Source organism: Cajanus cajan, chromosome 4, assembly GCF_000230855.2.
Source record: "Cajanus cajan strain Asha chromosome 4, NIPB_CcT2T_4, whole genome shotgun sequence".
Taxonomy (NCBI): Eukaryota; Viridiplantae; Streptophyta; class Magnoliopsida; order Fabales; family Fabaceae; genus Cajanus; species Cajanus cajan.
The window spans coordinates 76959779-76974862 of NC_138520.1; the positions used below are offsets into that span (position 1 = coordinate 76959779).

The 15084-nt window shown below is 28.6% G+C and overlaps 1 protein-coding gene across 1 annotated transcript; it reads right to left on the bottom strand.

Annotated features, from left to right (window-relative positions):
* Positions 1 to 2091: 2091 nt before the first annotated feature.
* Positions 2092 to 4198, bottom strand: LOC109803004 (transcription factor DICHOTOMA). Its single transcript, XM_020364450.3, has 2 exons — positions 2767 to 4198; positions 2092 to 2659 (listed from the first exon to the last, which is right to left on the bottom strand). The coding sequence occupies exons 1-2, from the start codon at positions 3806 to 3808 to the stop codon at positions 2604 to 2606; spliced, it is 1098 nt and encodes a 365-aa protein (XP_020220039.1). The 5' UTR covers positions 3809 to 4198; the 3' UTR covers positions 2092 to 2603.
* Positions 4199 to 15084: the final 10886 nt, after the last annotated feature.

The following is a 15084-nucleotide window of genomic DNA, read 5'->3' on the forward strand; positions in this document are numbered from 1 at the left end:
TCAGTCTGTGTGTTCTTTGCTGATGCATGAATATATTTTAACTCTACCAAAACAAATAAATAGAAGAATACATTGTGTATATAGGGCTACAAAAGTATAGGAATCATTTGAGCGCTGCCTCTGAGCTTATTAAACGCCCTAATTTCTCCATCAAACTCAAACTACACTAATTACAGGAAATATTGATGGTAGAAAATGATAGATTAGGCTTCCACTGATATAATCATTTTAGTTAGATCCACATAAACCAAATGGATAGACTTTTCTATGTAAACTTCCCATCTTTTAGAGTTAGACCCAAAGACCAAAGAATTTATGCAACTTCTTGTATCACCTCCAAACCTTAATTAGTTTGTTACCCTTGGTCAAATACTTAACTATTAAATTTAAAAGTTCACATTAGTTCTTGAATGTGATCCAGATTCAACAGTCAATTAATGGTTATAATTCCTTTTATATAAGAAAATCATAACATAATAAACCAGTTTCTGCTGACAGTAGGTAGAAAATCAGCATTATAGAAAGTAGTCTACCTGACCTGTCAGACATTAAATTGTCTTTGTAATATGAAATACAAATGCCTATATAGCTATAATCAGTACAACTACATCTGTAATATTCTGCTAAAGCAATCTAAGTACATTTCATTTCTTGAAGATACAAACCTATAATTAATGATTGGAAGAGAAAAAAGAGAGTTAACAGAATGGCTACATACTGCTAGTTAACATAATAAAGATTGAATATACTTGCATCTTGAGTATCTTTAATTGCTTTCTGGGACATTGTGAACAGCCAGTTATGGGTGTTGTAATAATTAAGTTTGAATATGATAATATTTATTTTCTCCGCAGCTTGTTATCGATCCATAACGTCTGTGATTTTTAAAAAGTTCTGACAAAATCATTGTTAAGTCTTGAGTGAATGGACTCCAAAGTGCTAACCTAATTATTATTTGGTTAGAATACAAAATATGTAGCTGACAATATATCACAGAGGTTCATAAATTCAGCTCACTCTGTGAGAAAGAGATTTTACAATGATCACGTACTTGATAGAACCAAGTCATAAGCTGCCAAGATGAAAACAATTATGCTTAAAAACAATTGCTAATTAATAGTCTTTTTTATTTCTTATTTAGCTTGTTACACTGATGTAGTCGGATTCTAGTACCTAAGTACTCTTCTTAATGAAGTTATGTTTACAAAAAAAATACTAAAAAGATCCTTTAATATGTAGAAGATTATCCTTTACCCTGCTCAGTGGCCATCAAGAAATATATATTGTTGTCGATTCTCTCACAATAGATATATTATAAATCTAGTTAATGGAAAATAACTATTATCTATATATTGACATGAACATGAAAATCTCTATCATATATGGACTCTGTAAAAGAGACAAAGACGACTTCAAAATCTTAGTTAATTAAAGAGCATACCAATATAAAATGAAGACATACAAATAGCATGGAGATAAGATGATTCACAGATAAGACTTTAGTAAAGAAAATATAAATAAATATTTGATAAAAATAAATCCATTTATTATATTAAAAATATAAAAATAATTTAATACTTATTTTTTATGTAACTGAAAACATTATGATTAAGTGTGTAAAATGATTCTTTACTAATATATTTACGATACTTGTTAATTAGCAATGTTCAACAATTATATTAGGATTGAACTTTCTTGATTATTTTAACTAGTGTTTGCATTTTGCTAATTAGCTTAGTCCGCCAAGCCTTCATATACTAAATAAATACACAATGATTAAGATGAACAAACTTACAATGTAAAAGGGAAACAAAAAGAATGTTCAAATGCTTTTAACTTGAACATGTTCGAATAAAAGACAGTGTTTGAGATGAAGCAAAAAATAGTGTACGAAATTAAAGAAATATATAAACAGAAGCTTACCTTTCAAATTACTGTTGGTCCAAAGGTTCTTGTACGATTTCTCTAGTATCAGTTGTGAAATTTTAAGGTGGACAAGGACAATTTACATTCTTCCATGTTTGTTTCATGTATATTTAAGTGTTATACTGTGTGTAAGAATAGTTTTATCTGAATTTATTGTCTGAAAAATTTCAAAATGGAAATTTTCTTCCAGCAAGATCATTATTATAATGTAAATCAGCAGGTGCATGCCAAACATGTATAGTTCAGTACTGCAATCAAAAGCTAAAAGATCTTGAATTTTCTTCTGTACATCCTTCTCCTTACTATGACCAAAGGATATATCTACTTTAAAAGTTTCCAACAATGCAACATATTGATCATAATTACTAATTATATAAACATTGAATCTGGTTGCAAGAAGGGATGGCTCTTGATAAATATAGTTGGCCTTTATATAATATCAGCCACACTTCAAATCTTGGTCAGAAATTACACACGCAGCATCCTTTTTTGCCAACTGTCACATGCCCTTGGCTGATCTAGAGCAAAAAAATCAGTACATTGCAGAAAGGAAATATAGGACAGACAAAGTTACAGGTGGAAAAACGCAGAAAGATGCCTCCATGACCATGATTCCTTGGCAAAGCACTAGAGACAAGTTCATTCGGATCATCAGATAATACTGAAAACAAAACGTATTAGCTTGGATGAGGATTGGTGCACTCCTCCCAAGATTTTCCAAAAATATGAAGCCCTAAAAACCAAGCCATAGGATTGTAAGTATCACATAGATCACAAGCGATTTCAAGGGGGAAGAAAATATAAAAATCAGCTATTTGTTCATGAAAAAGAAAAACTTACCTGTAGATAGATTCATGCTTGCTATTGCACAAAAGGCGGGGCGTCCAGTGGAAGCATTATTAGCTTCCCAATTTGGACACAAGTTGGGGAAGGAGTTGTAGTCACTGTTGCTTACACTTGCTTCCTTAGGGATCACAACGTTTTGGTGAATGGAAGACATCAAGGCGTGTTTCAACTTTCTCTTAATGACAATGGATTCCTCAATAACGTTGAATTCATCATCTCTTGGCACTTCACCACCCATATCTTGCGAATGAAGCTGAAGGGGTGAGGGTGTCCTTAATTGGTTCAGGATTTGAGGATGATTTTCAGTTGCAGGGCACTTTTTCTTCAACTCTTGCACCTTCCCTTCGCCACTTATGTTGCACATCTTGCTACTTGTCCTTTCCCTTGCCCTTGCCCTTGCTTTTTCCCTTGACTCCTTCATCTTTGCTTTGACACAATAAGCAGGCTCCTTCAACATCCTTTCTTCCAAATCTACCCTTCGCTGTTGTTGTCGAAGGTCTTGGTGGATCATAGAAACCACTTCACCCTCCGAAGATGAAGAGAAGCTATCAGCACTTTGCTTGCTCAGAGTTAGCTCCTTAATTGCCTTCTTGGACTTGGTGAAGAGCCAGTCAAGGGTGTTGCTGGCTTTGTCAAACCCTAACATGTCTTGAAGATCAAAGAACTTGCGGGCGATCTCGATGGACAGCCTCACCCTTCGGTCCCTCAAACCCTGAGAAGTGTGAATCTTGCTGTGCCTGTCTTTCTTGGTGGTTTTTTTCACCGGTTTCTTGGCGATGCCGTAAAGGGCACCACCACTGAGATCTTGGTTCAGCATTGCAGCACAGTCTGCAACTGCCCAATTGGCTAGTGTTTCAGGGATTGGAGTGTGGTAATGAGAGGGGATGTAAGTAACAGCAAGTGGATCATGGAGGAAGGTGTTGCTGGCAGAAGAATTTTCAGGGTGGAGGAAACTAAAAGAAGGGTACTGCGAAGAAGAAGAAGAAGATGGGAAACGAGGGTAAGAGCCTGAGGTGTAATTAGAAGAAGGGAACATTTTACATAAGCAGATTTTGCAATTTCCAATGGACAGAAACCCTAGACAGGTTCTGTGGAATGAGGACCACACCAAACACACAAGAGGTTTCTTATCTATGCCATGCCATGTATATATCTATCTCCCTAGTTAGCTTCCTTACCTCTAAGAATTAATACATCTGTTTTTTATAAAGTTTTTTTTTCTCTGTGCAAGAGAAACTAATTAACTAATTGCTAAGTTAATAGCATAACACATGCATCGGTGGAGAAAAAGAAAGTGGTGATGGAACTGGTATTTGGTTTACACATTTTCCATTAGACTGAGAATACAGGTTCATATATTTATCAGGGTGTGCTGGTGCAGGACCATGGTCATTGGTACCAAAGGGGTGGGGACCGGAGAGAGAGTGAGTTAAAGAGAGAGTAGTAGTGTTGTGTGTTGGTATCAGTAACGCATAGGATAAGACACACATAATTGGTGGATTGTGTGCCACATTATGTGGAAGCAACGTAAGCAATGGAGAGTCAAATCATTCAGCTTTAGAGCCCGTTAATATATTATGTATGTATGAATATACGTACTATGGTGTGACTTTCTGGCGTAGAAGAGTTGGATTAATTTTAGGGTTAAACTTGGGATGTAAGAGGGAGACTTTGAAGAAATAGGAGCTAAAACTTATAAGGAGATTTACGTAAACAATAATACTTAGGTTAAACACGTTCATTTGCAACATTTCTATTGATCATACAATCAATACAGAATACATTTTAATTTATATTAAATTTCTCTTTTACATTAATTAATATTTTTTATCGGTAAGAATTTTTACGGTAAAATTTAAATTTAAATTCAAGATTGTGTACATATTATTTCAACTTTACAAAATCCGACTTTAATAGTTTCTTCTACATTAGTATATCATGTACGAATGTTAAAAATATTAATATTTGTAATAATTATTTTTAAAATACGTAAAATAATAAGTTTTACTTAATAGATAGTACGTAGTGTAAAAATCTCTAATTTAATTAATTATGAAATATAAACTCATACCGAAAGAGTTGTTACTTGACATTCATGAATATAATTTTGCATTCATGAAGCTGGTGTGTTTAAAATCATCTTATGGTGTGTTTGGGTGACTAAGTCATTCAAATTTCTTAAATTTTTAATTTAGATATAGTAATTTGATTTATATGAATAAAATTAATTTTAAATATATATATATATATATTAAGATTTTTAGATTAAATTTTATAAAATTAAATATTAGGAAAATTTTAAATATTTAATAATTTTAAAAATTAATATTAAATAATATTTAAAATAAAAAATATATATTTTATTTAAATTTTTTATCCAAGCACATTGTTAATGCAATTCAAACAACAAATTGCAAAGGTTTGTGTTATTTTGACTCGCCGTATCATCTACTGTCATTTTCAATTTAGCTAGAAAGGTCTTTCAATTTCTGACACACATTGCTTTACTGCACAGCGGGGTGGGGGTTGCCTCTTCTTTTTTGCAGTTGACACAAATCTCGAATATTTTACTGGTCAAGCTGTTAGTCACAACAAGAAATGAAATGAATATTATGATGATGGCTTTGCCTTTGATAGTAAGCTAGTTATTGATTTTGTCCTCCACGACCAAAGGGATCAGAAAGAAAATATATTATACATAGTAACACTTCTGTATCCCAACATGAAATCAGCCGTGTGCATTGGTAAATGGTAGAAATTTTGAATCTGTTTGAGCGGATACGAAGGCTTTCATACCATTGTCCTGGGATATGTTTGGATATTCCTCCAAATTCACTTTCCTGACATGTTTTAGTTATTTTAAAAGTATGTTTAAACATTTTTATCACATTCATAATTTTACAAATTCTATTACTCAACTTTTGGATGTATACATTTTGTTATTTAACTTTAGAAAATTTCTTACATTTTTTCATTTTTTTAAATGATTGTGTTGTTAGTTGACCACATTATAATATATTGACAATTGATGTGAGACAATAATCTATTACACACATGTACTCAAATTAATCATAAGCATGAAATGATAATGTAACATATAAATGATAACGTAGTATTGATAAAATGTGTCATGTTAATAGTTAAAGTTACAAATCAATAGTTAATTAATGATGTTTGATAAGAGATTAACGAATTGTCTTAATATATATAATTTTGAAAGTTGAATAATAAGATATACAAAGTTAAATGTTAATCAATTAAATCATAAAATTTGTTAAATTGTGAAACATATAAGTATCAATCAGGGAAATTAAATCTTAAAAATTCAATTGTTCATTTATATTTTACATGAGAAATTAGTTTCTTAGAACCAAGCTCAAAATTTCTTTTATAAACTTTTTTTTATGAATAAGAATTAAAAGGACAAAACAAAATTAAAACCTAGGACTTATTCATATTACCTCAATCATCACCACTTGATCAATTCTAATGATTTTTACATATTTAATTTGAAAAATAAAAAATTACTCTGACTTAAATTTGCAAATTTTAATTATAATCCAAACCAAACATGCACTTAACTCTTACTACCTATGAATCTGTTTGGTTCAAATGAAGGAAAATGAGAGATTTTTAGGGGTGTGCAAAAAATCCAAATTGATCCGAACCGATCCATAACCGATCCGATCCATATTGAAAAATCCGATCCATTTTTAAAAAAAATCCAAACCGAACCACTTTATAAAACCGGTTCAGTTATCCGATCCATTTTTACAAAGTGGATCGGTTCGGTTCGGTTTGGTTTTCTAAAAAAACCGATCCATATATGAGTAAAAAAGTGAATAACTGCACCGCACCGAACCGATCCAATTTCAAAAAAACCGATCCATATTTTAAAAAAATCAAACCGATCCACTTTATAAAAAAAATGGATCGGTTAACCGATCCACTTTTATAAAACGGTTCGGTTCGGTTTGGATCGGTTTTTTGAAAAAACTGATCCATGAACACCCCTAGAGATTTTAATGGAGGAGAGGGGAGGAAAAGGAAAAAAGGTTAGCAAATATGTTTGATTAAGAGAACATGATATTTTAATGAAATAGATGAGAGGAGTAGCTCTACTTTCTTATTCGGTTCACAAGAAGAGGTGAGAGATTTTAAACACCAATTTATCTTGGTAACCTTATAATTTAAAAATATAAATAAAGATATTTTAAATATATGTTGAAATATAAACAAAATCTCACATCATTCAAATAAAAAGAAGAATATTGATTTTAAAGCAAGTGAATGTCTCTATCGATATAAGACCCTTTAAGTGATAATCAAAAATAAATTTATAAGGACTTAGATACAAAGTGATCAATATCATATAAATGAGAAAACAAGTATTTCAGAACCTCTGGATACCTAGAAGAATCTAATGATTTAATTAAGTGATTGTCTTAAATAAGTATTTAACAATATAAAATGATAAATTTAAGTGAGAAATTCCTTATATCGAAAGTCTTTCTCACAATAATGAGACCATATTTCATGTCCTATTTAATACTTGTGAAATGAAATGATAAATTTCGCTAAAGAAAAATTAAACTATGATAATTTATTTAAAAAAATTATTGATCGAAATATAAATAAAGTATCATTAATACAAAAAAAAAAAAAAATTGGATGATGATAAAAAATCATAATATTAAATACAAAGACATGTGTGTGAAAATACATGGTGCACAACATTATACAGTGGCAAGCAACAATTTTCATTTAAGAAAATCTCCTCTCCATCTGTCCACTTTCTTCCTAACAAACCCTTTGTGAATAAAGGTATGGAAGAATTCAGGTTTCGTTTCTCCGAAGCTAGCCATCCAAAAGCGGAATACAGCTGTCTCTTGACCTCATTCTTTTGCCTCCCATTTGTAGTATAATCTAGTACTGCATTTCACCATTCACTTTACGATTCACTCTTCACGGTGAAAGGCATGCTTTTTTTATTTGCTGCATACTTTACATGCACGCGCAATGGTTCATTTACTTCAAAATGTAATTAAAGAAATTCTATTTGTATAATTTTAAAGAAACATAATGTAGTAAAAATAGTTAACACATGAATTTTTTAAGATGTGATTAAAACTGTTTTAAAAGACTTATCTATAATATCTACATAAGCGTCCTCCAAGATACAACAGGAACATTTTAGAACTAACAAGAAGAAAAGTTCAATATCCAAAGCAGAGATAGAGAGGAGAGTAGTGCTTCTCGATGTGTCTTTCCTTCAAAAAAATAAAGGAGGCTGGAGGTAGATGCATATTAAAAAGTAAAGGAAATAGAGAGTAATAAAGTACCAATGGCCAGAATATAAAAACCATTACATAAATTTTTATGAGTAATCAATTTTTGAAGATGTTAAAACCATTACTCTATTATAAGCTCTTCAATTTCAAAAATCTTTAAAAATAAAAAGTCGTAAAAATTGTGAGAAGCCTGTGTATCTTAAACGTAGGGGACAAATCAACTATGACAGACCCACTAGACCATGTACACGCACGAGGATCTCTCTATTCTTACTAATTTTTTTGTATTGTATAACACAACTTGATATATAAACCATTCTTTAAAGACAATACTAATTGATGAGAGACTTCTACCTTTTGTAATACATTATATACAATAAAAAAAAAAGATAAAATAGTTTACATGAAGAAAATATATCAGAAAATAATAAATTATAAAAATGTGACATCAATAATGTAAGTAGTGTAGTTTACATGTTGACGCTCATTAGGTTGTCTTGATTTTAACCTTAAAAAGGCATATCAAGGGTGTTTGTCAATTATCCTTAACCTTAATATCTAAGTGATATGAAACTTTTAAGCTGGAACAAATCCCCTAATTGAGGCTAAAGGGCAAGAGCAAGCTTACTTAAGCGATATGGACTTTTAAGCATACCGAAATAAACCCACAATCAAGGTTAAGGAACAAGAGCAACCTAACACTCCTCCTAGTAATATTCTGGCTGTAAATTCGTTGATATGGTTAAGATCATCTAGTTTGAGGTATTATATATTTTGACTTTTGTTGGACTATCATGATTTTATTCTTAAAAAGGTGTTTTGGTGAGTTAAGGAATGAAAGTATTTATAAATTACTTTAACTTTTATTTTTAAGCGATATAAGACTTTTGAGCATATCGAAACAAACCCTAATTGAGGCTAAAGGACAAGAATAGTCTAGATCCTTTTTTAATGTTAATATTTCTATTGTAAGTTTACTAGCATCGTCAGGATCACTGTGTATCCAACGTATTATCTATTTTGTCGCTCGTTGGGTCATCACAACGCTATCTGTGGGAATTATATATTATTTATGCATGAATTACATGGGATGTTAAGAAAGGGAGGATTTTATTGGTAAACAACCCTTATTCTTGATTATGTAAATTGATTTTGGGTATGTTTAAGTAAACTTCTTTAGAAGCATTTTTATGAGAGAAAAATGAGAAGAAAAAATAGAATAAGTTTCATTATAAATTAAAATTAACATAAATAAATTAATTTGTAAAAACTCAATTTTATTAGTTTCTCCAAAACTTTACGTTATTTAAATTATGTATAAGTTAGTTTTAGTTTATGAAAAAATTTAATTTGTCTTCTTATTTTTTTCTCTTAGTTTATCAAAACAAATTATTTATATTTTATAATTTATTTATTATGAGAGTTTAACTCAATTGAATAATGTATATAAAAACATATTTATTTGTTTTACAGTTTTAGGGACACTACAAATAAAATTGTTTTATAGTGATAAAATATTTGTTACTAAAAATTATTTTTATCTAAAATTATATTCTCATAATTATTAAAAAGCGTAAGTATATATTATAATGATATACAATTTATATTATATCAAGTCTTAATCAAAATAAACATTAAAATTGTATATAAATATATGTTAAATAAATAAATAAATATATATATATATATATATACTTTTTGTATTTAAAGTGACATTTTTTATATGTCACTGTATGTAATATTTTTTTGTAATTAAAAAAATAAATGTAGTATTTTAGCTAAAAACTGAGTTTAATTTTCTTAATTTTTAAGTAAAAAAAAAGGAGATGAATAGGCATTGGTCCTATAAAATGCATTAAGGTGATTGGGTCCCGTGAAAATAAGTGGACGTAATACAAATTGGATTATTGAAGCATGTTGAACCAAAGTAGCATCAATTAATTAGTAGGATCTCTATCTAGGGCCCAATAGCGTTCAAAATGTATCCAATTTCACTATCGGTACCGCCGGACTGGGCCCTTCAATTTTCTTCTTCCTTTTCATAATTTACCATTTCTTTTAATATTTAAAAACTTTTTTTATATCGTTATATATAAGGTCGGCTCAAGAAAATTAACCTTGATGAAAAGCTATTTAATTATGTATCTTAATTTTTTAAATTTTACATTATAATATCACATTTAAACAATCTATAACCAACTCACTGTACTTTACTCCAATAATAAAATATTAAGTAATTATTAAGATACTTATATTTTTTATTTGTACTTAATTCTGTATGAAATTAAAATATTAATTCTAATTTTAATCAAATCATATAAAATGTTATATAATAAAATATATTAATATTTAAATTAATTTTTATCATAATTAGTTAAAAATAATGACAAACTAATAATGTTGTATAGTTAAAAATAATGGAAAAGCATAACATTATATTAAAATAAATGACAAACACACAATAATAAAAAATATATAACAAAAAATCAATTTTCGTGTCCAAAAACTTTCCATATATGTTCAACAAAATCTACATGAATTTAGTGGTGGTTTTGGTTATCACTAAAAAAATACTTTTCATTGTAAGTATATATGTTGTAGCAAAATATTTGAAAAAAGACCATTTGATACTTCAATTGGTTAAATGTCATCACCTATATGTTTGTATTCATGATTACTATTATATGTATCCCATTCAGTTTCAACAATCATGTTATACAAAATGATGAGTGAATATTACATTTTTCATTTTACTTACATATTAAACAAGTATTGAACCACGTATAATTACAAATAAAAGTTAGAAACACTCTAAATGTTTGTTTTACATAATTTTATATTAATTCTTGACTTTGCCAATTTTATATCAATTAGTTTTCATAATGGTTACTTTCGTAATAACTATTACATCATGACTAGTTTTACTATAGTTAATTTTATAACGACTAATTTTACATATATTACTAATCGACTAGTTTTGTAGTGGTTAGTTTTATAACATTGGCCTAATTTTCTAACTTGTGGTTTATAAAATTGCAAGATATTTTATGTCCTTTTCACCGATACATAATAAATACATTATTCACGAAAATTTCATATGGCAATCGAATGAGCTAGTTTTATGACGATTAATTTCATAAAGAATGTTTTTGTAATAACTAGTTTTATAACATTCACCTACTTTCCTAACTAATAAGAACACAATTCATGGTCATTCTTTTGAGTCTAAAAAATGTTAAATGTCTCCTTCATGAGGACATTGTACAACATTCAAATGTTCTCTATCTCCTTTGTCTCAATTATTTTTTCCATAATAACATTATTTTCTTTATAGCATTTTAAGTTCACGTTAGTCAAAACAACAGTGTTAGAAGACGTTTTTGTTCCTTTACCTTTGAGCTTCCTTTTTATTACCTTATATTCAATAGGGTCGGCCACTAGTGATGTGTCATATTTTGCAAAATTAATTGGTGTCTCTGTGTTAAAAGATGATAAATATGTTATAGAAGTAGACAATCTTTTTCTTTTATTTGAAGAATTTTCCATCATTTCTCCATTCCATTTTGATTCATATCTCTCAACAACCGTCATGTGTGCTCAAATTTTATTTTTTCACCTACATCTTCAAAATGAATCTTACATGCATCAATCATAATGTCCTTCTTTGAGTTTTCGTTTTTCTTTTGATTAATAGTTTTTTTAGCATATGACAAACTTTTAAACTGCATTTTTTTCTCTGTAACCATCGAGATTTTAGTAGAATTATTTCCTTCTCTTGAAACTGCTTGTGATAATTTTTATAATTGTCTTTTGATTCTTAACAAAAAAAAAATGTCTACTTTTTGATAAACACTCACAATTGCATTATTTGACATGTTGAGCCAACCTATATTTCATTAATTTTTCAACCATAAAATTTCTTTTGGATTGTCAATGTGTTTAGCCAAAATATTTATAACACGATCCAGATAAGTCTTATTTATTGGTATATTTGCAATTCTTCTTGTTATCTTTTCTTAACTTTCCTTTAGTATAATGAAAAACCATCACTCATTAGTGTAACACCAACCTATTCACTCGCTATCACTTCATGAGTCATGACTATGAACAACACCATTACCTACTTGTATAATTCTCTTATTTACAATTTTTACTTTCAATATTATATTGCTCAATAAATTCAAATTTTACTTATTTACAATGGTATATTAATATTAATGAAAGTATATTACCATTAAAATCACACTAGTGCAGGGGTTATTAAATATTTTAATTACTCTATTCATTAAAAAAAAAATTGTCATTCAAAGTTGTGCACAAAAATTAAGAAAGTTGTCCATTATTTTAATTAAAAAGTTTATTTGATTATATTATATTCTTAATTTGTGAATATTTTATCATTCTATTTGATAGAGATACTAAATATAAAATTTAAATTAGAAAAAAGAATCAATACCTTAATTAGTTACTAATTTACATAACAACTGATTTTGAAACAAAATTAAAATCTGTAAAGCGATATTTATTTTTTAATAAAGAGAATAATTTATTGGTTTGATGATAATTTAATTTAAATTCCACCTAAAAATAACATTTTAATAAACAATGTTTGGAGCTAGAATAAAAAAAATAAAATTGTACTATTAGTTTGAAAAAGTCTCAAAAATTTATATAAATGATGTACAAAACGATTAAATGAGCATTTTAAATTGTTTGGCATACATGAGAACTCCAGCTCTTTCATACATCATGCTAAATATTTAATAAAGAACCATGAGAGTAGCATAATAAAAATTTTCAATTAAATTATATGTTTTATTTTTTAAAGTGAGTAATATGGAACCTTTTCTTTAAACAAACTCTAATCTTAAGGTGGCCCGCCCAAAGCTTTATTGGGACGGATCCAAATTCAACGGGCCAAGGATAGGCCCACTCCTCTTCAAATTTTCAAAAAGTGTGTGTTTTTTTTAATTTAATACTATAATTATGCATATCATTGTGTGGTGATATGAGTTATTTTAACAAATGGATATTTTAAAATTTATGTGCTTTAAAAAAATACCATTGAAAAGTTCGTTACTTTAACACTAAATTGTACTTTAACTATATGTTTGGTTAGAAAAAGTGAAAAACAATATGAATATGGATTTTTTTTCTTTTATTTAATTATAAAATAATGTTTTTAGGAATAAAAATTCATTCTTTTTCCTTTTTTTTTTTTTAATTTCAATTTGAAATTTTTCTGTCCCCTTCACTTTCTTTGCACCCAACCATGAAATACATGTATGGATCCCTCTCATAAATTTTGTTTCCGTCCATGATGCCATACATGTACCCTAACAATATGTACAATATTAATTAACTAATTAGAACATTTTCCTCTTCTATAGATATACGGAAAGTCAGTACAATCCGAACATCTAGACCCCTTCTCCATACTAATATTTTAGATTTTGTATTTATTTTTTTGACTGCTAATATTTTTTAGAATGCGAAATCTATAAGATAAATTTTACATGAATTAAAATTATATTTTTTAATAATAAATAATCATTTAAAATATTGTGGTTTGTGAGCTTAGGAATGATAATAAAAGTAAATTGAAATTAAATTTAATAACTAACTTGTAAAATTTGATTCATTTAGAATAAAAAATTAAAAAAAACATTGACCTAAAACCAAACCGGATGGTATACGTAAAATAGTGATGAAGAAAACTAATGCCTGAGAAGGGCATACAGAAAAACTCATAATGAAATACGGACTGGTAAGATTATTGTGTAGAATGTAACTAACCACTACAAGAAAGAAAGAAAAAATTAATTATTGACAACTAAATACTTTAAGATTATTTTATATAAGAGAAATTGGAATCTGTAAGAATTCGAAATGAATGAACTAGATTGAATATCAATTGATGACACGTACTTATTATTATTATTATGAATGAACTAGATTGAATCTGTCATTTTTAGTAAACACCAATTACACCAAACGAAACACAAATTGAACATAACCACAGACTTTATGTACCAAAAAAGAAAGAGTATGAATTAAGCAATTAAAAGTGTAGGATTAATTTGGTCCTAGTGATAACTCATCACGTATGCAATGGACCGAAGCTTCTAAATCAATAATGCTCACCCACGTGTTGAAAATAATCGGTCGAGATCAATTAATATTATCTATTCAGCAATGAAAAAAATATAACCGTTTCCAACAAATATATTACCAAATAAAGAAGTAAATTACATTCTCAACATTTAAATAGGATGATAAATTCAAAAGTGAAGTTGTCCATGGAATTAAGTTTTATAACATCTTGTTGATCTAATTTTAATAATTAATTTGTACTAAATAATAAAACTTAATATATTGAATTTCTTAACATAAAAGATAGTCAATGCTTTAAAAGATTATTGATCGAGAAATTTTAGAATTTTTTTCAATTAATTAATTAAGTTGATTAGCCTTTGCATTGCTCCTAATTAAAAGATATAGGATTCGGTTGAGAATTATTTGATAACAACTAGATTTATTGTACAATTAATTTGGAGCATGAATATTTATTAAACATATATATATTTTGGTACCGTGCTCTCCTGTATTATGTAGTCTCTTTCTATGACCAAATTAAATGAACCATTTTTTTAATGTTACAGTTATACATATACAATGCAATAAGTTTGACAAAATGAACAATTATTAACACACTTGATAAATACAGACGTTAAATATCTTGGGTGTCTTGAAGACATTTACAAATGTAAGAAAATTAAACTAAGTGTACTTCAATCATACAAACCATGCCAAACGAAAGTTGTCCCACTGGTCATTCATGACCGATCTATGGAGACATTGGTTGAAAGCGACTGGTACCTTTTGGTTCTTCAAACAAGTGGTAGACAGTGTTAACAGGAAAGAAAGAAGTTCTTAATTTCTATCTTAGAATATGCAGAACAGAAGCCAAAGAAACACAGTTTTGTAAGTTGCATGTCATGTGTGCATGCCTAGGGTCTAA